The 26,278-nt window shown below is 37.4% G+C and overlaps 1 protein-coding gene across 24 annotated transcripts in view; it reads left to right on the forward strand.

Annotated features, from left to right (window-relative positions):
- The window catches only part of LOC124222499 (ankyrin-3), a 98,767-nt gene extending 73,278 nt beyond the window's left edge, over positions 1-25,489 (forward strand). For 13 of the 24 annotated variants that reach the window (XM_046633561.2, XM_046633569.2, XM_046633550.1 and 10 more), the window contains 5 exons: positions 143-16,024; positions 17,072-17,140; positions 17,959-19,788; positions 21,409-21,625; positions 23,936-24,014. In XM_046633561.2, the coding sequence (XP_046489517.1) occupies positions 143-16,024; positions 17,072-17,140; positions 17,959-19,788; positions 21,409-21,625; positions 23,936-23,942 (18,005 nt within the window). In that variant the 3' untranslated portion in view covers positions 23,943-24,014. Of the gene's footprint in view, positions 1-142; positions 16,025-17,071; positions 17,141-17,958; positions 19,789-21,408; positions 21,626-23,935; positions 24,015-24,091 lie in introns of those variants that run through there. The other 11 variants (XM_069136847.1, XM_069136855.1, XM_069136849.1 and 8 more) reach the window with 11 other exon arrangements.
- The last annotated feature ends 789 nt before the right edge of the window (positions 25,490-26,278 follow it).

Raw genomic sequence — 26,278 nt, forward strand, 5'->3', positions numbered from 1 at the left:
AACATAGGAAAGCCTAATTGCTACTCGATCAACGCATAAACCAAGCTAGCAAGCTTACACTAATCATTTTAGAATGAAATAAGTCTAAACTTTTTTTAATTACGATTTTAGATGCCTATAATATGTGATACTTAATTAACAGGTGTAATACAAGACGCAGAGAGAAAGAAGGAGAGGTTAGCGGAAGGGTGGTCGGTGGTTAATGATGATGATGATGCGCAAGAGAGTAAAGAGGCGGCAGGTGCTGTAGGGCCACATTTAATTTTGTCAGATAAAATCACTACTGTTACAGAAAAAGATCCGAAATTAGGTCAAACAACCACAGTGCATACTTTCTCTCAAAAAGATGTCGAACCAGCTATTACTAAACAATATCATGTCTCAGGTCCTAGTATAGATTTTGATAACAGTGATTTACCATTGTCTACTAAACATATTACTGTTAAGCAAAAGGATCCCATTAATCTAGGGCAAAACATTACCGTGAAGACAACAACCATTACCGATTATACTCTACCTGTTACTAGAGAATCTCAAATTGTCCGTGAACCCCAAACCAGGGAAACGTATTACTTCGGCCCGAGCGATCCCGTAATTGGTTCAGGTGCTAGTGTAACAACAACAGATCCCAAAGAATCTGTATCAATTGTAACTAGCGAAACACGTTACATAGGCCAACCAACGACAGATATTATAACTACAATCACTGCGCAATCCCCCAATATACCGGAAGTAATCTTAGACACAGAATCTTCTTGTTTCAGTGAAAAACCGATAGACGAACACATACAGAAAGGTAAAGTTGTCATTTCAGGCGTAGTCAAGGAAATAGAATTTAGATCTGATAAGGTAGGGAAGGACGTGAAAGATTTATCAGGTGATCTGAAAACTGAAAGTGATTTGAGTAAAGGTCCTGTAAAGAGCGTTGCAAAAATTTATGATGATGCCAATGCAATGCTATCTGATGTTAATAAAGACATTGGTAGTGAAAAAGAAAAGTTAGCGAGCGAGGGAAAAGAGATTGATGAGAAGTTGGGAATTGCTGTTGATCAAGCTAGTCAAGAACTGAAGCAAAAACCAAAAGAGATTAAAGGCATCCTTAAAATTGATTCAACGAAAATTGATGTTAAAGAAACTGTATCTGCAGCCAAGCCACAAGAAGATCCCAGGGTATCTGCTTACGAAATTATATACAATGTCCAACAAGATGCAGAGGACAACAAAGACAAAGCTGAAAAAGAATCTAAAAAATTGAAAGATAAATCTAGTGGGATATTCTCAGGTATTTTCAAGACACCGAAATCGAAGAAGTTAAAATCTAAAGATTCCAAGGATGTATCATTCGACAGTGGAGATGAAGATGCTAAAAATTCGACACTGAAATTCCTTGAAGACACGAGAAAAACAGCTGATTCAGCTCATCAACCTGACCGCGCTTCTAGCCCAGTTTATCAACCAAGTGCTCCATTAGATGATCAAAAGAGCAATCCACTCAGAAATATTAAGGTATCTACTGCAGAATTTCTCGATGATACTAGAAGAACTGCTGAAGTCTTTCAAGGGTTGCCTAAAGAACCCACAAAAACTACAACGAACATTTTGAGTACTGGTGGTACCACCGTAATTGTCACTGAAAACTTCCAAGGTAGCCAGAAAGATAATAATTCACTCGTGAGCCCAGACTTAAATAAAGATAAAGACATTGTTGATCCAGATCGCGATGTCACTATACACAAAGCACAAACTTTGAAGGATAAAACCAAACCTATCCATTCAATTCCTACAGATCCTAAACAAAATTCACAAGACGTTAACATTGCTATTGTTGCTAAAGATAAGTTGATTGACAGTACCAAATCATCAGGTGGCTCAACATCAATTGAAAAGTCTTTGGAAGATGCAGGTAAAACTACAAAAGTGATAAGGGAATCAGTCCAATATGTTACTGATGAAAAAATAAATTCCAAGGATACGCCGACCACTATTCAAAAAGTTAGTGATAATACTAAAGATCTCAAAGAAGAATCGAAAGATAAAGGCAGTGGTTTCTTTGGAATCTTTAAGAGTCCTAAATCCAAAAGTAAGAAAAGAAGTAAATCAAAAGACAAGGGATCTTCGAAAGAAACATCATTTGATAGCGGAGATGAAGAACTCAGAATTACAACGGCTAAATTTTTGGATGACACAAAAAAGGTCGCAGACCAAAGAAGAGATTCTGCCGGTCAAAAAATAACATCTCCTCAAGATATCATTGACATTAAAAAAGATAGATTTGTTGATAATGTCCATTATGAATTTGACACACCTACAGATAAGATTAAAGGAACATTTTATGACGTTAAAGCTGCTGCAGAAAAAGCTGAAGCTGATGTTCAGAAAACGATTTCAGATGGGGCACTGAATGTTGCGAATAAAACATCAGAAGGTCTCGCAAGTACTACTGCTGGAATAGTAGTCGCGGTTGGTAGCATCCCTGCTGCTAGCCAAGATTTGAAATCGGACATCACTACTGTAGGTGAAAGTTCCAGACAGGCAGGAGGCGAAATAATAAATGTCGTCGAAAAGGATGTTAAAATTATTGGAGAAGCTGTACCAACAAAGATTCCCGACATTACGGACCAAATGACCGCTACTGGCCAAGATATCAAAAAAACTACAGATACTATCAGTGATTCTTTTAAAGAAGGTAGTAAAAATCTTCATGAAGGAACTAAAAATTTCCAAGAAAAAGTTTCTATGGAAGTACAGCGTGATGTCAAGGTTATAACTGAGCCTGCAATAACTGGGGAAAAAAAATTGACTACTAAAGCTGAAGCGTTATCACAGGAATTGGGTACCGAAGTGAAGGATGCATCGGATGAAGTCAAAGAGAAGAGTGGTGGATTCTTTGGAATATTCAAGAGTCCAAAGTCAAAAAGTAAAAAGAGAGGTAAGTCCAAAGACAAGGACTCGTCTAAAGAAACATCTTTTGACAGCGGAGATGAGGAGCTGAGAATCGCAACAGAAAAATTCCTTCATGATACTAGAAAAGCTGCAGATGATATTAGCTTCCCTGTGTTACGTTCTAGCACTCATGATGAACTTGCGAATGGTAATAAGCCAGTCGTGGAAAGTTCGTATGATCAAAAGAAACCTGAAGGAACTAAGACCACTGGTAAAGATGCTAAGAATCTAAAAGGTGACATCGAAGTATCTAAAGTAAATAAAGATGCTAAAGTAGTCACGGAAAAGGATACAAAAGAAGTAAAAGAACCTAAAGAAAAAAGTGCGGGATTCTTACCAGGAATATTGAAAGATGCTAAGCATGCCATCGATGAAGTAACTGAAGATGTCAAAGAATTTTGGCACGAATCTAAAAAAGAAGCCGCAGAAGAAGAAGAAAAGGCGAAGCAGCCACATCACAAAGATGATAGTTTGCAGAAATCTCAGAAAGTAGTCTCAACAACTACCACACAGGTTACTGAAATGATTCAAGGTGGTCAGGATGACGCAAGCAAGCATGACATCCGTCCCAAATCTGAGATTCCTGTTCCAATGACAGCTGCGACTCATCCAGAATTGGGTATAAGAATCATTGAACGAAAAACAGAGCACACCTATAAGAAAGATGCTCCAGGTATTAAAGAAGGGTCAAACAGTGATAAGAAAATCATTTCACAAGAACCGACATCAGATGAACAAACTTTGTTAACAAAGTCTGTAATATCTGAAACAGTACCCACGAATGGCAAAGCAAACGTTGCTGGTGATAAATCAGTTGGATCTGATGACGACAGTACTAAAGAAAAAGGAGGAGGTTTCTTTGGAATTTTCAAAAGCCCTAAGTCCAAGAATAAAAAGCGAACTAAATCGAAGGACAAACAATCATCACGAGAAACTTCCATTGATAGCGCAGACGAGGACCTCAGATTAGCAACAGCTTCATTCTTGGCTGATCTGAAAAACGTTGCAGTAACCAGAGACGTAGGTTTACCTTCGGTTGAAGATACCGAATCTAAAACCAAACAAGGGGAATTGCCTGTTGTAGGTGATTTGAAATATGCGACTACCCAATTCTTGGATGAATCCAGGAAAGGAAGTGCAACTGTTGACATTGGAGTTTCAATCGGAGATGTGAAGCAACCAAAACTTCCGAGTCCTTCGAAGAAAGAGTCTCCCTCACCTAGTGACACCATGTACAACGCATCCATCGTCCACACAGGTAACGCTTCTAAAGATGACCCAAATCTGCATGAGAAAGGCAGTGATGGTTTCCTTTCTGGCATATTAACAGGAACCAAGCAGACTATTGATGAAGTGACTGATGATGTAACAGGTTTTTTCAAAGGTCCACCAAAACAGGTGAAGGAGGCAGAACATTCAGCAGCTAGTGTAGCTCAAAAAACATCTGACAAATTAGAGGATGCAAAAACTAATATTGTCAGTGATGCAAAGGTCTTGGGAGCACAACTGTCTGAGGCTATAGATCGTGATGCTGCAGCATTAAAAAAGACTTCTGAAAGCATTAAAGACACGGCTCAGCACAAATTGGCCACAGATTATGGAGTTGTTTCTGATGCCACTCGAGATGCAACCACTAAGGTGTCTCAAGAAGCAAAGAAAATAGCCGATGGTGTTGAAGATGATGCCAAAAAAATGGTTGAAACTTCTAACACGGTTAAAGATGAAATTAGTCACAAAACAAAACAAGAAGTGAACATTTTGAAAGACAAAGTTTCATCAACGGAAGATGCGATCACTGATGTTATTGGAGAGACAAGTGAGAAAGCGACAAAGAAATCAAAAAAAATTAAACATAAGGGCAGCCGATTTCTGTCCGGTATCTTCAAAGGTACGAAGCAGGCTGTTGATGAAGTTAAAGATGATGCCGCAGAGCTTGCGGAACAAACTAAGAAAGCTGCTGAAGAAGTCGGACAAGATGCAAAACACGTTGCTCAAGGAACAGCGGAGAAACTAAAAAATGTCAAAGACGATATTGTGGATAGTACCAAAAATGCAAAGGATAAACTGGCCCAGGAAATTTCCGATGATTCTCAGAAACTTCTGAATGCATCCAATAGAGCTAAAGATAACACCAAGGAAAAATTAGCTACGGGTGTCGAAATTGTTTCTGATGCAGCTCAAAAGGTGTCAGAAGGCACAAAAGACCTTGCCCAAGCGGCTAAAGGTGGTACAGAATCGATTGTTGAGAAATCCAAGGAAACCAAAGACAAGGTAAGTGAGGAAATTATAAATGATGCTAAGATTGTAAAAGATAAATTAAGATCAGCAGCTGATTCTGTAGCTGACACTGCTGGAGCTGCAAAAGACAAAACCACAAAAGAAGCAAAGAAAGTTAAGGAAAAAACAAGTGGCTTTTTATCTGGCATCTTCAAAGGAACTAAACATTCCATCGACGAAGTCAAAGGAGATGCTGTTGACTTTTTGGAGGAGACAAAGAAAGAAGAAGAAAAGGCTAGACGTGCTGCTCAAGAAGCATCTGAAAAAATGAAAGCTGAAATTATAGATGATACTAAAGGTGCATTAGCTCAAATATCCCACGAAATCTCCGAGGATTCAAAGAAGCTTATAGATGCTTCTAAGAGTACAAAAGATAAAACAACAGAGAAACTGGCTGGAGAAGTTGACAGTGTATCTAAGGCCGCCAAAAATGCGGCCACTAAAGTTTCCGAAGGTAGCGCAGGACTTATTGGAAAAGCCAAAGATGGCACAGAAGTAATTGTCACCAAATCTCACGACGTCAAAGACAAAATCAGTAAAGAAATTAAGGATAATGCAACAACAGTCAAAGATGAAGTAGTTGCAGCAGGTGGTGCCATGGCCAGTGCTGCCGAAGCTACAAAAGAGAAGACCGCAAAAGAAGAGAAAAAGGCTAAGGAAAAATCTGGTGGATTTTTATCTGGAATCTTCAAAAGTGCTAAACATGCAGCTGATGAAGTTAAGGAAGATATTGAAGAATTCCTTGAGGACACAAAGAAAGAGGCGAATGAAGAGGAAGAACGTGCTAAACATGCTGCTCAAGAAACATCTACAAAGGTGAGAGTTGTAAAAGATAAAATTGTAGACGATGCAAAAGATATTAAAGCTAAACTTGTTGAGAAAGTTACCGATGGCTCAAAAAAACTTGTAGATACATCACAGAATGTAATGGATAAAACAAAAGAAGAATTAACTAGTGGAGTTGAACTTGTTGCCGATACTACGAAGAGTACTGCTGATAAGATTTCGAATGAAGCTACAGAACTGGTTGGTAAAGCTAAGCAAGGTGCTAGCACAATCACTGACAAATCGAAAGACATCAAGGACAAAGCTGGATTGGAAATCAGAGGTGATGTCAAAGTAGTCAAAGACAAATTATATACGATGGCTGATACGGTTGCCGACACTGCTACATCAGCCAAAGAAAAAACTACTAAAGAAGCAAAGAAAGCTAAAGAGAAAACTGGTGGGTTCTTTTCTGGAATTTTCAAAGGTGCTAAAGAGGCTGTTGATGACGTCAAAGAAGACATTGAAGAGTTTCTGGATGACACAAAGAAAGAGGCCAAGGAAGAAGAAGACCGTGCTAGACGTGCTGCTAAAGAAACAGGGGATAAAGTTGACAGTGTTAAAGACAAAATCAAAGATAATACAGAGAATGTGAAAACCAAAATTTCTACTGAAGTTAGTGAAGATTCACAAAGGCTGTTGGATGCTTCAAAGGATGCGAAATATAAGACTGAGGATAAATTTACTACCGGTATCGAAGTTGTGGCCGATACAGCTAAAGTCGCAGCTGATACAGTTTCGAAGAAAACTTCTGAGATTGCTGACGAAGCTAAGGACAGTGCACAATCCATTGCAGAAAAGTCTAAGGACGCCAAAGATAAGGTCAGTAAAGAAATTACAGATGACGTTGTAATAGCTAAAGAGAAATTGGCCTCAGCTGCTGATGGCGTAGTTGATACTGTTGCATTCGCCAAAGATAAAACTGTAGATGAAACGAAGAAGGCAAAAGAAAAAACAAGCGGATTTTTGTCTGGCATCTTTAAAGGTGCTAAACATGCAGTTGATGAAATCAAAGATGACGTTGGAGAGTTTCTCGAAGATACCAAAAAAGAGGCAGAGTTGGAAGCAGACCGTGCTAAGTGCACTGCCCATGAGACATCAGAAAATGTTAAAGACGTGAAAGACAAGGTCGTAGATATGGCAAAGGATACAACAGCCAAGCTATCACAGGAGATTGCTGAGGATTCACGAAAGCTTTTTGATGCGTCCAAAAATGCAAAGGACAAAGCTGAGGAAAAATTGGTCACAGGGGTCGAAGTCATGTCTGACACAACCAAGACTGCAGCTGATACAGTTTCTAAAGGAACTTCCGACCTTCTAGGAAGAGCTAAAGGTAGTACACAAACGATTGTTGAGACATCCAAGGACGTCAAAAATAACGTGAAACAAGAAATTAAAGATGATGCTAAGATTGTGAAGGATAAATTAGCTTCAGCCGCTGATGCAACAGCTGAAACTGCTGATGCTGCAATCGACAAAACAACGTCTGAAGTCAAAAAAGCTAAAGAAAAAACTACTGGATTTTTCTCCGGCATCTTCAAAGGTGCCAAACACGCGGCAGATGAAGCTAAAGAAGATGTAGGCGACTTTTTAGAAGAGACACGCAAAGAAGCAGAATCTGAAGCTGAACGTGCCCAACGCATCGCTCATGAGTCATCTAAAAAGATCAAAGATGCCAAAGGCAAAGTCGTAGATTCGGCTAAGGATGTCACGTCTAAACTGTCGCAAGAAATTGTTGAAGATTCCAAAAAGCTTTCAGATGCTTCTAAGAATGTAAAAGATGAAACCAAACAGAAATTGTCTACCGGTGTCGAAGTTGTGGCTGATGCCACAAAAGCTACTGCTGGCAAAGTTTCGAAGGAAACTACGGAACTTGTTGGCAAGGTAAAGGATGGGACCCAATCCGTTGTTGATAAATCCAAGGATATTAAGGACAAGGTGGAGAAAGAGATAAAAGATGACATCACAGTAGCGAAAGATACATTAGCTTTAGCTGCCGACACTATAGCTGATAGTGCTTCATCCGCTAAAGATAAAACCACAGAAGGAGCGAAGAAGGCGAAAGAAAAATCTGGAGGGTTTTTGTCTGGCATTTTTAAAGGTGCCAAACATGCAGTTGAAGAAGTGAAAGACGACTTTGAAGAGTTTCTAGATGACACCAAAAAAGAAGCCGAATCTGATGCAGAACATGCCAAGCACGCTGCTCATCAAATGTCTGAAAATGTTAAGGATATCAAAAGTAAAGTCTTGGGTACGACAAAAGATGCAGCGGCCAAAGCATCGCAGGAGATCGCTGAAGATTCTAAAAAGCTACAAGACGTCTCCAGGGTTGTCAAAGACAAGACCAAGGAGAAGTTTACGACCGGTGTAGAATTTGTGTCGGATACTACCAAAGCTGCCACTGATAAGGTTGCTGAGGAAACTTCTGGCCTTGTTGTTAAAGCTAAGGATGGTACACAAACTGTAGTTGAAAAGTCTAAGGACATAAAAGATAAAGTCAGCAAGGAAATCAAGGATGATACTAAAGTAGTCAAGGATAAACTTGCATCAGCAGCTGATGCTGTGGTCGACACTGCTGAGTCGGCAGCTGAAAAAACTACAAAAGGAGCCAAGAAGACAAAGGAAAAAGGCAGTCGATTCTTTTCTGGAATTTTCAAGGGTGCCAAACATTCTGTCGATGATGTTAAAGGAGATGCCGGTGATTTTCTCGAGGAAGCAAAGCGAGAAGAAGAACGTGCTCGACGTGCTGCACAAGACACATTTGATAAAGTCAGAGACACCAAAGACGCAACTGTAAGTCGTGTCACGGACGTGAAGAATGAAACTTCAAAAGGAATTATTGAAGGCTCTGAAAAACTCTCGAACGTATCTAAGAGTGTAGAAGACAAAGCAAAGGATAAATTCACCACTGGAATCAAAGTCGTTTCTGACACAGCTAAAGCTACAGCTGATAAAGTTTCTGTACAAACATCGGAGATTGTTGGAAAAGTTGAGGATAGCGCACAGTCGGCTGCTGAAAAATCCAAAGACATCAAGGACCAGGTTAGTCAACAAATTAAAGATGACGTCGAACTGGCTAAAAATAAATTGGCTTCAGCAACCGATACTGTAGCTGATTCTGCCGTATCTGCCAAAGACAAGACTGTACTGGAGGCAAAAAAGGCTAAAGAAAAAACTGGAGGATTCCTATCTGGTATTTTCAAAGGTGCCAAACATACAGTTAATGAAGCAAAGGAAGAAGTAGGCGAATTCATAGGAGATAATAAGAAACAGGCAGAATCTGAGGTAGAACGTGCTAAGCATGCTGCCAGTAAGACATCCGAAAACGTGAAAGAAGTCAAAGACAAAGTTGTAGATACGACAAAAAATGCAGCAACTAAACTATCGCAAGAGATTAGTGAAGATTCTAAAAAGCTTCTAGATGTCTCAAAGGGTTTAAAAGACAAAACCGAAGGCAAGGTGAGCACTGGTGTTGGAATCGTATCTGATGCCACCAAAGCTACAGTTGACAAACTTTCAAAAGATACTTCCGATCTTGTTGAAAAGGCAAAGGATGGTACTCAATCCATTATTGATAAGTCCAAGGATGTTCAAGGCAAGGTGGAGAAGGAAATTAAAGATGACATCACAATAGCAAAAGATAAATTAGTTTCCACTGCTGATTCTGTAGCTGACACTGCTTCATCCGCTAAAGACAAAACCACAGAGGAAGCGAAGAAGGTTAAAGACAAAACGGGAGGATTCTTATCCGGTATTTTCAAAGGCGCCAAACATGCAGTCGATGAGATCAAAGATGACTTCGAAGAGTTTCTTGATGACACCAAAAAAGAAGCGGAATCCGAAGCTGAACATGGTAAACAGGCTGCTCATCAAACATCTGAAAAAATTAAAGAAGTCCAAGACAAGGTTGTGAATACGACAAAAGATGCAGCAGCTAAAGTATCTCAAGAGATCGCTGAAGATTCAAAAAAGCTCTCAGAAGCATCCAAGAATATAAAAGACAAGGCCAAGGTAAAGTTTACCACCGGTATCGAAACTGTTTCTGATACTACTAAAGCTGCAGCTGATAAAGCTGCTAAAGAAACTGCCGAATTTATTGGGAAAACTAAGGAGGACACAAAATCTGTTATCGAAAAATCCAGGGAAACCAAAGACCACATCGGAAAAGAAATAAAGGATGATGTAGCAGTAGCTAAAGATAAATTAACTTCAGCTGCTAGCACTGTAGCTGATACAGCTGCATCCGCCAAAGATAAAACTGTACAGGAAGCTAAGAATGCTAAGGAAGCAACTGGAGGGTTCTTGTCTGGTATTTTCAAAGGTGCCAAACATGCTATTGACGAAATCAAAGATGATGTTGAAGAGTTTTTCGATGATACGAAGAAAGAAGCAGAAGCCGAAGCAGAACGTGCTAAGAAGACTGTACAGGTCACGTCTGAAAATATCAAAGATGTCAAGGACAAGATTGTAGATGAAACGAAAGATGCTACAGCTAAACTATCACAAGAGATTTCTGAAGATTCCAAGAAGCTCGCAGATGCGTCCAAACACGCAGCAGACAAAACCAAGGATAAATTTGCTACTGGTGTTGAAAGCTTATCTGATGCCACTAAATCTACAGCTGATAAAATTTCTAAGGAAACTTCTGACTTTGTTGCGAAAGCTAAGGATGGCAGTCAATTAATTGCAGAAAAATCTAAAGATTTTAAAGACAAAGTGGGCAAGGAAATCGAAGATGATGCCAAAACAGTAAAGGACAAATTAGTTTCAGTAGCTGATGCTACAGTCGACACTGCGGATACTGCGATTGACAAAACAGCAGCTGAAGTAAAGAAAGCTAAAGAAAAAACAGGAGGATTTTTATCTGGTATTTTTAAAGGTGCCAAACACTCTGTTGATGAAGTTAAATTAGACGCCGGAGACTTCCTGGAAGAAACAAAAAGAGAGGAAGAACGTGCTAGATATGCTGCACAGGAGGTAGCTAGAAAAGTCGAGGGTAATAAAAGCGAAATTATAGACAGTACAAAAGATGCTACTCATCAACTATCGCAGAAAGTAGCTAAAGATTCTAAAAAGGTTTTGGATGCTTCTAAGAGTGCGAAAGATAAAACAAAAGAGGAAATAGCTGCTGGATATGAGGTTGTTTCTGACAGTACCAAGGAGGCCTCTGATAAGGTTGCCCAAGGAGTAACGGAGTTTATTACTACAGCCCATAAATCCAAGGACCAGCTGAGCAAGGAAATAAAAGATGATGCTAAGATCGTAAAAGATAAGTTATCGTCTACCGCTGTCGCAGTTGCCAGTACTGTTGAATCTGCAAAAGACAAAACGGCAAAGGAAAGCAAAAAGGCCAAAGAGAAGGGCAGTGGATTTTTCTCTGGTATTTTCAAAGGTACAAAACATGCTGTCAGTGAAGCTAAGGAGGATGTTGAAGAGTTTTTTGATGGCAAGAAGAAAGATCTGAAAGAGGACGAAGAACGTGCTAAGCAGGCTGCTCAAGACACAATTAAGGAGGTCCAAGGCAAAGTTGCAGATACTGCTAAAACTGTAAATGCTACAATATCTCAGGAGATTGCTGAAGATTCAAAGAAGCTTTCGGACGCATCTAAAAGTGCCAAAGACAACATCACAGAAAAACTAGATTCTGCCATTGACGTTGTGTCCGATGCCACCAATGTAACTGCTGAGAAAGTTTCTAAAGAAGCTACAGAATTTACTGGAAAAATAACTGATGGCACAAAAACAATTGTTGAAAAGTCAAAGGATGTAAAGGCACAGCTGGGAAAAGAAGTTGACGATGATGTCAGAGTAGCTAAGGAAAAACTGACTTCAGCGGGTGATGCTGTAGCTGATACTGCCGAAGCTGTAATTGACAAAACTGCTAAGGAAGCTAAGAAAGCTAAGGAAAAAAGCAGTGGATTTTTATCTGGTATTTTCAAAACTACGAAACATGCTGTTGACGAAGTGAAAGGTGATGCTGCTGATTTCCTGGAGGAGACTAAAAAAGAAGAAGAACAGGCTAGACGTGCCGCTCAAGAAGCAGCTGAACAAGTCAAGCATACCACAGATGAAATCCTGGATGGCGTTGAGACTGTCAAAAATAAGACAAAATCCAAACTAGGAGCTGGTGTCGATCTTGTATCTGATACTACGAAAGATACTGTCGATTCGGCTTCTGCAAAGGCTACAAATCTGCTTGACAAGGCTCAAGATAGCGGAGCAAAGATTATCGAAAAATCTAAGGAGACCAAGGAGAAACTGAAGGAAGAAATCAATCGTGATGCAAAAGTCGTTGGAGATACGTTGGTCTCAACCGCAGATGCAGTGACGGATACAGTTGAAACGGCAAAAGCTAAAACAGCAAAAGAAGCTAAAAAGGCAAAAGAAAAAGGTAGTGGATTTTTATCAGGCATTTTCAAAGGTACCAAACACACTGTTGATGACGTTAAAGGGGACATTGAAGAGTTTGTAGATGATACGAAGAAGGAGGCTAAAGAAGAGGAAGAACGTGCAAGACGTGCTGTGCAAGACACATCGAAGGAAATTAAAGATGTCAAAGACAAGGTTCTAGATGGCACAAAAGAAGTCAAAGCTAAACTGTCCCGAGAAGTTACTGAGGATTCTCAAAAAATTATAGATATTGCTAAAAGTGCTAAAGATAAGACAAAGGAAAAATTGACAACTGGTGTTGAAGTTCTATCTGACACCACGAAATCTGCAGCTGATAAAGTAGCTGACGAAGCTTCTAAAGTTGCTGTTAAAGCCAAGGATGGCACAAAATCTATTGTGGAAAAGTCCAAAGACGTCAAAGACAAGGTAGACAAAGAAATCAGACATGATGTTGAAGTTGGTAAAGAAAAATTATCTTCCGCTGCAAGTACTGTTGCCGATACTGCTACATCTGCTAAAGACAAAACTGCTGAGGAAGTAAAAAAAGCTAAAGAAAAAACTGGAGGATTTTTGTCTGGTATTTTCAAAGGGGTGAAGCATGCAGTTGATGATGTCAAAGAAGATGTAGAAGAGTTCCTTGATGATACAAAACAAGAAGCAGAATCTGAAACAGAACGGGCAAAGCATGCTGCCGATCGGACATCTGAAACTGTCAAAGATGCCAAAGACAAAGTCGTAGATTTGACAAAAGATGCAACATCTAAACTATCACAGGAAATTTCTGAGGATTCTAAAAAGATTTCAGATGCCTCTAAAAAAGCAAAAGACAAGACTAAAAAAAAATTGACCACTGGTGTTGAAGCGATCTCTGATGCAGCGACAGGTGCAGTTGAAAAAATTTCTCAAGAATCTTCCAAACTTGCTGGGAAAGCTACAGATGGCACACGATCCATCGTTGAAAAATCTCAGGGTATCAAGGACGAGGTAGAAAAAGAAATTAAGCATGATATCGTTGTTGGTAAAGAGAAAGTCAGTTCAATTGCTGATTCTGTAGCTGACTCTGCTACATCTGCAGGTGAAAAGACTGCTCAGGAAGCAAAGAAGGCTAAGGAAAAAACTGGGGGATTCTTTTCTGGTATTTTCCAAGGTGCGAAACATGTGGTTGATGAAATTAAAGATGACGTAGAAGAATTTGTAGAAGAGACAAAGTCAGAGGCAGAAAAAGAAGCGGAACATACTAAGCAAGCTGGACTTAAAACATTTGAAGACATCAAAGATGCAAAATCTAAACTATCCCAAGAGATTGCTGAAGATTCTAAAAAACTTTCAGATACTTCAAAGAGTGCGCAAGACAAGACGAAGAAAACGTTGGCTACTGGTGTTGAGGCTGTGTCTGATACAGCTAAAGCTGCAGGTGATAAAGTTTCTAAGGGAACTTCTCAATTAATCGGGAAAGCTAAGCATGGTACGCAATCTGCAGTTGAAAAATCGAAGGACATCAAGAACAAGGTAGGAAAAGAAATTAAGGAAGATGTTTCAATTGCAAAAGTTAAATTAGCTTCAGCAGCTGATTCCGTAGCTGAAAGTGCAACATCTGCTAAAGACAAAACTGCACAGGAAGCGAAGAAGGCTAAGGAAAAAACTGGTGGATTCTTTTCTGGTATTTTCCAAGGTGCCAAACATGTGGTTGATGAAATTAAAGATGACGTGGAAGAGTTTCTAGACGATACAAAGACAGAGGCAGAGGAAGAAACCGAACGTGCTAAGCAAGCTGCACTTAAGACATCTGAAAACATTGAAGATGCCAAAGCTAACGTCGTAGATACTTCAAAAGATGTGAAAGCCAAACTATCCCAAGAGATTACTGAGGATTCTAAGAAACTCTCAGAGGCTTCCGATAGTGCAAAAGACAAGACGAAGAAAACAATAGTCGCTGCTGTTGAAGGTGTGTCTGATACAGCTAAGGCTGCAGGTGATAAAGTTTCTAAGGGAACTTCTGAACTAATTGGGAAAGCTAAGGATAGTGCACAATCTGCTGTTGAGAAATCAAAGGACATCACGGACAATGTGGGAAAAGAAATTAAGGATGACGTTGCAATTGCGAAAGATAAATTAACATCAGCAGCTGATTCCGTAGGTGAGACTGCAACAGCTGCTAAAGATAAAACTGCACAGACAGCAAAGAAAGCTAAAGAAGAAACAGGTGGATTCCTAACTGGTATTATCAAAGGTGCTAAGCATATGGTTGATGAAGCGAAAGAAGAGGTGGAAGAATTTCTCGACGAAACGAAGAAAGAGGCGGAAGAAGAAACCAAACGTGCAAAACTAGCTGCGCAGGAGGCATCAAAGAATATTGAACATACAAAGGACTCTGTCGCAAGTAGTGCACAGGATGCAACAGCGAAGTTAACTTCGGAAGTTGCTGAAGACTCTCAAAAGCTCTCAAATGCTGCTAAAAGTGCAAAAGAAAAAACCAAAGGTAAATTGATGAGTGGAATTGAAGCAGTGTCTGATACTGCAAACGCTACAGCTGATAAAGTTGCTCAAGGAGCCAAGGAAGTTACTGGAAAAGCTAAGCAGGGCACAGAAGCGGCATTAAAGAAATCGAAACAAGTTACAGATGCAGTAGGCAAAGAAATTAAGGATGGTGCCACTGTCATCAAGGACGAGACATCTTCGGCTATTGCGGACGTAGTGCAAACAGCAGAAGCATCAACTGAGAAAGTTTCGAAAGCAGCGAAAAAAGGCAAAGAAAAGGGTAGCAAACTCTTTTCTGGTATTTTCAAAGGATCTAAGCATGACACCGTGAACATTCCTGACAAAAAAGCTAGTACTGCTGAAAAACAAAAAATCACTCAAGCAGATGTGTCAAATGCTCCAGAATCAATATCTGATGCAAAATTAGCTACAATGATGTTTTTAGCAGATACAAGAAGTGCTGCTGAACAACGAAACGAACCCTATGCATTTGGAAATGCTCAAGATTATTCTGACTCCGCTTCAAGTTCGGCCCGCAGTTCTTTGGACCGAGATGCTTCTCTGGATGAAGATAAGAAATCAAAAAAACGAAAAGGAGTGATATCAAGCATTGTAAAAGGAGCCAAATCTGCAACTCATAAGATTGCGAAAGAAGTAGATCATGCTGCGGTAGGTTTGAAAGATGCGACTGAAAAGTTCTGGGAAGATACTAAAAGAGAATCCGATGATTCACTAGCTTCCGGAAGCTATAACGTTTCCTCAGCACCCCATGGTTCAGATAGAATAGAGAATGAAGAGGCAGTAGCTTCAAAATCGTTTGTTGAAAAATCTAAACAAGTCGACAGGCTAGGTGATGATGATACAAAGAAAAGTTTTAGCGAAGGTAAAGGTAAATTAATTTCACGCATTCCACAAAAAGTAAGCCCCACGAAAGAGTTGAAACATACTCCGGTAGATAGCTCGGATAGGCTAGTTGCAGGGGTGACGAGCAGGCTAGAGCACCTAGAGCCTCGCACGCGTCAATCCGTCACCACAGTTGTAACAAAGTCTGTGCGGACGGCAGCAACCCCACCACCCAGCCCCGCCGAGTTCAGTGACAGTAGCATTAAAGGTACCTTGGAATAATTGTGTTATACATATTACATGCCAGCTGTGTGTAACATGATTAATTGATTAAGTTAATGCTTTTGTATAACCTCAGTTTACACCAGCCTCGTCGAGGCAACTGGAATAATTAATTTCGCACATCTACCATACCTCTTATAATACTAACCCTTAATGACCTATTCACCTAATAGTTTTCCAAACCTCATATCCAGTATACATTCACAACAGAGTTTAGTTATTATCATAGTTGTGCAAAGAGTAAATCAAGTTGAAATATGTGCTATAATACCTAACTGAATTAAAAATATCATCGTTTCATGCACAGATAATATTGTCGTTTTCTTAAAAACTACAAGCAAATACAACACTTTAATTCTTGTCGGCCACATAACTTTCATCATTTTTAGTGGATAGAACATTTTTTAAATACAGGCTAGATTCAGAAACATGTTTAACATTAATTTAAGTTATTTTATAGTTGAACTTATATTAAAAATAATACTCATTTGAATCATGCTGGAACTACATAATCGATTCGAACAGACTGAAATTTTCTTTTACGGCAATGATCCATTCCTGTGAATGTATCCTAATTATATGAATTGTCCATGTCCATCCTACGACTTCAAAGAAATAACACTTCGTTATATCGAATAATATATTTTGGTTTCATTTTTGTAAATATATTTTCAGCCTTAATGTGTATTACCCATGATTTGAATATTTCATTTTTTTCGTTTACTGCATGTTTACAGGATTTTGTGCCGTTTTACACCTTGCTACTTCAGTGATAAATCTTGCCACACACACAGTTTTTCATTTATTGCTGTGTATACTTTCCTGTATAGTACAATATAGAGATCATATATTATTATATTATTGCAGTAAGTAATATCTCTCATTCAATTAACAGGAAACTACAGACTAGTGACGCATGAACCGAGGTATGCCATGCAGGGAACACATCATTCATCTAATCTTTGTTGATTCATTGCTTTCAATGTAAACCCATCTCTTACTCCTCAACTCACATGCAATCTATCAATTTCAGATGTAACAGAGGAGGCCTCGAGACGAGCTCAAGATCTAGCTGACCAATCGCTATCTCTCACGCGACCAGGTAACATATTAAACAAAAATAGTTGATACATTATTTCAGGGAAGTCAGTATATTAGTAAAACTACTGTTTTGGTACCCTCAGGTATTTAGCTTTATCTTCTATAGTTAGCACTCCTGCTAACGCTTTCACACTAACTGATACGTTTGATCAATTAATACTAAACGTAGTGTCTGTATACATCTTTTATTGAAAGGTAGCACAATAAGATTGCTTCAAATTTTAGTAAGATATCGTACCATATCGTCAACTATGAATAAAAATCCCTTAGCTGTATTCGGCATACCCGCTTTCTCGTGATTCTTTATACAGCCTTTCAGTTGACACCAGTTTCACAATGAGCCTTACGCAAACAATACTGGTATAATTCAGTGGTCAATTCGTACACCGTTTGCACAAATTTACTGAATCCATTATTTTCTAAGATAAACATATCGCATACTTGAATCTTGTATATGTTTATTTTGTGACTTTTTTTCACGAGAAAAGAGTTTGCATCACGAATAGTTGACTTTAGTTAGTCTTTCACTGTAAGAAAATTTCATACCTTTTAGTAAAAGTCAAACACAGACTCTAGGTAATTTTCTAATGTGTGTTTTTTTACATATAAACTAATCCTAATGCAATATTGATACTAACTAAAACATAATTCAGTCAAAAAATATATATATTAATTACATAGTATGTATATTAATATATATGTATAATGTAAAGTCAAGCCCATCTTATTGTTGGGTTAAAGTGTTGAGATTATTAGTGTGTATCAATGTGCTTTATGTCCTTGTTCCTGTTCTTGTCCGTGTCCTTTTGGATGGGTCAGGGCATGATTCTACTGAGATTGATGGGACTGTAGAGAGGCATGCTACTTCTGCTCCGTCAAAGCAACCTGTTCCTGCCCCTCGCCACTCCTCCAAGTTGTCCACCAAAACTGACTTACACCTACAAATCGAAGATACTCAAGCAACGCAAACACCTAAAAGCCCCAAAACTAAAATACCAGAGCCAATGTCAAAATTGCCGCAAAAATCTCCAGAAACGTCCAAGGTTTCACTCAAGTCACCTAAAAGATCACAGGAGAAGGGACGCAGTCCTATCATGGAAGAAATATCTGCAAGTACATTTAGAGAGCCTCAAAGTCCGAAGAGTAAAATTCCTGTAAAAATTAAAGAAACAACCAAAGATGGCAATAAAACAATTATCAAAGAATTCACAACTGATGACGGTATGACCACTGTAACTGAGACCGTGTCAGCAAAGTTTGTAGAATCAAAATTGCCAGGACTCAAAAGTTCATCACAAGATAATAAGTTTTCTCCCAAAGTAGGTCTGCCAAACGAAGGTAAAACAGTAACAGAAACTTATACAACAGTTAAAACAACTAAAAATGACTCTACCGAATCGATGTTAATTAACGAAGATAACACTGCAAATATGATAACTACTGTAAAGTCTACCTTAGGCGAAAGTATCGATCCACAAAAATTTAAAGAGAAGTTTGAACACATTTCAGATTTAGAGCCAAGTTCTTCTTGCGAACAGTATGATGAGATACAAGAAGATGGTACAATAGTCAAAACATTTATAACAAGAAGTACTCACTCTGGTGATATCAATCCAAGTGACTTAGCAGAACTCATAAAAGATGGTGAGTCCGTGAAAACGTTAAAAACCATCCGTACTAGTTCAGAGGAACAAATAGATCCAAAAGCCTTCAAGGGTATGACGGATGGAGGTGCCAGTAGAAGAACTGTCACAACCATCACTAGGAGAATAGTTACGTCTGGTGGAGATGATGTGACGGAAGGCGATAGTTCTACAGAGGTAATGAGTCCTGCAGAATTTGATAACATTGTAAAAAGTAGCGGACTGAGAAATACAGTAACTACGTTACACTCAACTTCTGGAACGAAAATAGATCCGTCGAAATTTCAGGAAAAATTATCTTTAGAGGATTTTGAGGAGCTCTCTAAGAAAGGTGAATTTACAAAAACCCTTGAATCATTAAAGACTGAAACAGGTGAGCCAATTGACCCGAAGCTGTACAAACAATTACTGAAAGATGGAAAAGGGTTAGTGAGAACTGTAACCACAGTTAAAAGTACCACAGGTGAACCAGTAGATTTACAAAAACTTGATTTTAAAGATGGAAAAAGTACTAAAACAGTTGTAGTAAAAAGTAGTTTGGAAGAAACTATAGATCCAGAAAAATTCAATGAGTTCTTCAAAGATGGTAACATCACATCAGCGAAGACTGTCAAAGAGACTATAAGAACTGTGAAATCTAGTAGCTCTGAACCTGAAACATGGACTGAAACTGTAGTTACGAAAAGATCGAGTGATGGGAAACCAGAAACTTGGCAAACCATTGTACGATCTGGAGATGTGCGGCCAGAAGATTGGGAAACAGAGTTCTCATTAGACACTTCTCCTGGCTCTGGTAATGGAGACTTTTATTCAAAAAATGGTAGTTCAAGACGTGAAGTCAACAGCGAATCAGATAGCGATAGTTCACCCCAACCAAGAAGAAGATCCCCAAGCAAGAGGCGAACGTTAGGAAGTTCTAGTGGATCAGACGTCGCCCTGCATGAAGGTGCAGAATTGTCCCCATTGGAGGACGACCAAGGTACCTCACTCACAGCTAACCTTCTAAGTAAGCAATGTACATATCCCGCTAACTAACAACCATAATTAAAATCTTCGAGCGAGCTCGAAAACGTATCAACACACTATTATTGGAACTCGATACGCTCTTTAATGAAAAATTGCAGTACTAGTTTGTACTCATACTTATATGGAATATCGAAAATGGAAGTAGCGTGTAATTCAAATTTGAATTACTCAGAATTATAGATATCTTAGTAGTTTCGCGTATTTCTCAAATCGAAATTATAGAAAACGTGTTGTGGAATTAAAAATTTTTCTCTTTTACATTCCATTATTTTTAAATTGCTCCAATATATGTAACAAGAAATCTTCCAATTCGTGCAGCATAACGAGTTGCAATTACTGAGGGACACATGTGCACATAAACATTAACATTTCTTATGGCATGTATATAAACGAAAGACAACTTTCACAAAGAATGTGCATGGAAAACCTTTTTCACAACTACTCAACTTGGAATGCATGGCATTGACAGATTTAGCGTGAATTTGCAAGCAGCATGAATTGAATTGAACATTGGACGTCTTATAATATTGCACAACATTACTAAAACTGAAAAATGAAGCTTGGAAGTAATTGGCGTATTGCTTTATGGATATAGGTACTAAGCATAATGATCCATCGCATTCGCAATGAACACACACCTGCGGGGATTGTGAATACTTTTTTGTGTATTGGATTTTTATGTAAGCGTTCATATCCAATGCATTATTTCTGCGATATGACTTTAACCCAGTTAAGTATGGAATAGAACAGTTATACTAAAAGAGTATATCTGGGGTAACCCAATCACCATTCGATATATCGATTGCAACACTTGAATGTATTCAGAAAATTCAAATATCATCATGTATTACAATCAATATGCATGAGTTATGATAGTTACCCTTTTCCGATTACAAAACTTAAAGTAAATTCCTAAATGAATATAGACGCATCACGCATCGAAAGTCAGTATATAATGTGAAAACACTCAGTTTGCAGATGACTTTCACTTCGGTGAATTCAGTGCCTTGTTGGTGAATATTTTCTCAATATTGATAAGAATTTTTTCAATAATTTTTACTTACAAGGTATCTTGTACCCTTTAACATATAGATTAGGACCAGACATCTGAATAGAAATTATTCAGGATTAATTAAGTTCGAAGAACGGAATTATAAAACAGCGTGATGCTTATCATAATTTCATATGTTAAATGTGTAGTTAAGGAAGCTAATATCACTTGGCGTGGGATTCATGTTAGTTACACAGATTCTCTAATCCAGTCTTCTTCCGAGTTATACTCACGTAATATTGGAATCAAGAACTTCATAGTGTACATATGTTTATGTGTGTTGTAAATCACATAATGTATTTAAAGTTTTTTTTTTTTTTTTTTTATCAATCATTTTGTTCTTTTACAATGGCTTTATTCAACTTCTTCATCGTATTCGAAAAGATTCGGACTTTATGTGTGGGGCTGACGAAGGGTTTTTAGATATGTATAAATCCACATGCTTTTTCAGCTCCTCTCTTATACTAACTGCAGTTGGAGAATTGAGATTGTAAATTTCTTAAAAAAAAGTAAAAATTGTTGATCAGAAGAATAATGTTTGCGTGGCAGCAGTGCGCAGTTCAGTACAATCGGCGTGCTCCACCTCTGAGAGCAGTCTGATAGGGACGAAACCTAGGACGAGGACTAGTGGTAGAGCCAGCTGTGTATGTTGGATGGGCGTCGCAGCTGCGGTGTTGGTGGCCCTGCTAGCGCTTATTCTTGTCCTGGAGCCGCGTACGCTCCGACGTGCCCTCGCCCTCTCCAGCCATGCCCCAAGGCAAGCTGGGTACGATTAACGTTAATTCTATTTATATCTTAAAAATAATTGAGCGATCATTTTTATACATGGGCCTAGATAGTGAACGAGGGCGTCATATATGAAAATTAATTTTCATCTACTTCTGCTAGTCAACAGGTCTCCTCGAAAACGAATCTCATTTTAGCAAAACATTTAATCTACTCGACTGATAGATTATCTGAAAGTCAAAGTGTAGAGTAAGTATCGTAAGCTTCGTAAGCTTCTCACTGGTGTCAGTGATAATAATAAGAGCTGCACGCAGGTGCAGGTAAGCGAGGTGTTTTCCGATGTGCCTTTCCCCTATTATTTATAAATCTACTGTCAACTACCTGAGTAGTACAAATAAAATGCTATGGTGTAATCATATAGGTGATTAGAATCTATTGTTACTCGTTGCATATTTGTGCGAAGAAACTCTCTGAATTGGTAGGGAATTATCGATGAATTGTCACGTCTGATGAGATTGATTCACAAGGGTTGAATATCGTCAGCTGGTAATTAGTAGAATAAACTTGGTTCCATTATACTATAAGATTGAATACGCACAAGCTTTCTTTTTCTAAGATATAACTGAATAGTTCGTTTGGTCAAACGTTTATGCTGCATGATTTTTTTTTACTATAATCTATACATCGCATGGTAATGTTGCATTGAGAATTATTTGACTTTTCAATCTTGTAGTGTATTGCACTTTAGAATTTCAAGGGCTTATGTAGAATTTATGCTGCTCCTGATAATTTCATTTTTTATTGCACGTTTGTAGAGAAAGTTCAATGAGTGAAGTTTGAAATATTTTACTTTAGTGCTCTTCATTTTAAGTCTGATCTATTTAGTTCTTATAACAATAAGGATATCAAGATAAAGCTAAAGTGTAGAGGGACCAACGATCATGTTATGTAGGTATGAAGTTAGGATTGCTAGGCGAATCGTCAAGTAAGTACAATATTCAAATGTACGTATGTGTAATTGTTGAGTTTAAATTCAATGCATCTTATAATTAGACACATTTGGCAGACAAACATGAGATCAATAGTGATTTGATGATTTTCTCCAAACAGATCAAATTAAGCAATGCAGATATCTATTGTTATCAAAAAGATAAGTATTCTGTTTATATTTGTAGAAAAATTATTACAACTTTTTATAAAAATCGACGAAACTTGTTCCCTTTTAATACTCTACAGTAATGTTCTAAACTTATTAGCTATCATACAGGCTGAATTCCAAATATCAACATCATTAATGGTAATACTTCGTCTTTGTCTGCCACATAATTCGTTTAAACTGATGAAACAAAATTTCTCCTAAATATACGTTTTCAATGAAAATAAGAAGGTTGAAACTTAATCAATAAACCTTTTCAAAACAACCTTGATGCTGTAAAACTGCCTGTTTATTCAGTTTACGAAATAGACTAATTTTCGTTTGCAATAATAAAATAATAACATATCATTCGTCTAACAATACTAACATTGTAGTTAGTACTTCCTCCGATACTTATTATTATTACATTATTAAAATATTTTGCCATGTGAAAATAGTCAAATAAAACTAACTGCTAAACGCTTTACTCGGCACCCTGAACAGAGCTTCTCACAAGCTTGATGCGCGCAGCAACACTATAACAGAAAGAGCATATTACGCGAATAAATGAAATGACGTAACAAAGTACCCGTCTTCTATGTTGCGTAAACCATATCCATGTTAATTATTCAGTGAAAAGTATAAAAATGTACCGTATTTTTATTTGTTTATTTATATATTTGGTTCAATGCGTATCTTTGAATTTACATGTATAGCATTTGGTACTGCAATCAATTATCAGTAGTATTCAACAAAGTTGATAAAATTTCCGAAATTTAGTAATTTTTTATTTAGTAATCTAAATACCCATTTTGAGTATGAAACCTTCTAGAATGGTCCAAAGTAAATAGCCTGAAGCATACTTATCAAATTTATCAGCATCAAGTTCCCATATGTTCTTTATATGTGTGAGTAACTCTGAGAGAGAAAAAATTCCTGTTCTTCAGTTACGCGGGCTCGACTGTGAATTAAAAACGTATAAAATTTAGCTGAATTCGTAAAAATACGTACATACCATTGTTTGTCAAATGTTTAGCAATGTTGTCAAGATTTTTTTCATATTTGTCTAATATTACCCCTTGTTTGGGCATGATGTAACGATGAAACGTTTTTCTATTGTTAATGTTTATGTCAATGTGAACAAGTTGTAAAGCAAGCCAATATATCTCATACTTCTTACTGATTCCAAGCACCTAACTTATATTTATTACGCAGAGTCTGACTTTTTACAACACACCGAGCCATCTTTTATGGAGACCACTACGACCGAAGTGAATCCTGAAGCTCAAGAAAGGTATAATTTAGTAATTTTGTTCGTTTTTCAATAATTTCCATTCCACCCTCCGTAATAACGTCATATTATTATTCCAGAGTAACCAAAACTACTAGGACAGTGACAGTATCAGTACCTGTGGCAAGTGGCGCTACTGGCGGCACCGATGAACTTCGAGAATCTATGCAGAACATTGTCGACCAATTCATGACCGAAGAAAGACGAGGTCAATAAACAAGAAATAGCTTTTAAAAAGTTCCATGATTTTTCGATGATCGAACCAGAATCATTCAATATGTCCGAGCAGCTGAACTTACGAGGCAAACATTTTACGTCTCGAGCATTGAAGTATTATACAATAGAATATGAATTCCAATCGTTATATCCTCGCGTATCGAACAGTATTCCATATTCGAGGAAAAAGAATATCAATGATATTATAATTATGGCTATTATCTGAGCAATAATGGGATTGCTAGTTGGACTAGCTCCTCGCTAGTCTTCACTAAGCTGGTCCTTTTGTCAGTGAAGTTTCAATTTTGCATATTCGAAAAATCAATCCTTATTTGTTCTCATGAAGAATGCTTGCCTCCATTAGAGCAGCTGCCAATGTTTATGATTCGAATTCATGGACATAATAATATGCATGGAGTTGAAATGAATGCATAATTTGTCAAAGTAACTTGATTTTTGCATCAGTTAGTCGACGATATTAGCCTTAGGTAAATTAGGACTATCCACCACGCGTCGCTTACTAGAAAAGTTAAAGTTTTTATATTCTTCAGAATTATTCTTAGCTTCGGCATTTGGTGGCGAAATGAGAAAGCTTCATCGCTATTTATTAAGATTCTACGAGAAAAATACCTTATCTTGCCATTTTATAAAAAGGAAACGAATTTTCAAGCACAATAAATCGAGACTCTAGTACTGTTTTTACTTTGTCATTTTTATTTATGGCAAGAAATGGTCATTTTACTAACAACGTTGCAATGTAAATTTCATTTATTTAAAGAGTTTTTCCTAACAATTTCAATTGTGTATATTATTATAATTATTTTCTTAGCATAACTTATACATCTTTACTGTATACATAATAGTACTATTGAAATAACTGAGAATTTATGACGATACGATACGTGAATATTTTATTTATATAGAAAGAAAATATTGAGAAAAAAAAATTACTTTTTTGAATCGCCAAAACATCACCAAAATGAATTCGTAATAATTATTCTGAAATAAATGAAATGAACCTAATAAAATTATACTGTTTAGCGAAAGGTTCAGGCAAATATAATTATGTTGTAAGAAGTCCACGTGGTAAAAATTCAACAGCCCAAAACTCATTTTAGGCTAGGCAGCGTTAGCTTTCAGTGTGTAACACATTTTAAAAGGAAAAAAGTATAATATATATTTAGAAAATCTTCTAGAATAAAGATATTCTATTAATATATAATATATTATATTATAAATAAACAAAAAAGATATAAGAATTACACATGCAGAATTTATAAATTATTATCTATAATACCTTCGATACAATATATTATACATACAAAATAGTCTTGCCTTGAGCCACCTGATGCAAGGACCAAAGGCACAATCACTATTGCTACAATGTAGACGTTATACCGAAATTACAACCAATATACTTATACTGCATAATGCTAGCTGCTACGAAATTGTTTTAACTCTGGCCTCTGAATGGAACAATTTTATATCAACTATACATTGATTTAAATTTTTTTGTACAATATGGTCAATACTTTTACTTTTTGCTTTCTGATTTATGTAACTTGTACAGATGTGTAGAAAATTTTCAGTTTCATCATTCAACTGCACCAAAATATTTGAAAACCAGTAAACATACCGTCCTAAGTTGAAACCATTGTTTCTTTCGCAGTAAGCAATTTTTATACGGTTTAGTTGAGGTTTCATGGACAGTGCAGCATGCTTCGCAACGAGCAGCTCTATTATTATATGCTAAAATAGAAATAAAAATATAAAATTTCTGTCAACACACTAATGGTGCCGCATCATGTCGTAATATTAAACGAAATAATGTCATACTGTATTATCGTGTGACACCTATCAATGACAGCATAATAAAAAGGATATTGCAAAATTATATATAATATTTACATTAAATTATACATATAGTACATAAAAAACATCAGTTTTACAATAGATATTACATTCTAATTCATTTAAACTTATATAAATCCGGTTTAGCATCTCAAATGGCATCTCTTATTATCTCATGATCCAGTTGTATTCAAGTTAAA

Source organism: Neodiprion pinetum, chromosome 1 (genome assembly GCF_021155775.2).
Source record: "Neodiprion pinetum isolate iyNeoPine1 chromosome 1, iyNeoPine1.2, whole genome shotgun sequence".
NCBI lineage: Eukaryota > Metazoa > Arthropoda > Insecta > Hymenoptera > Diprionidae > Neodiprion > Neodiprion pinetum.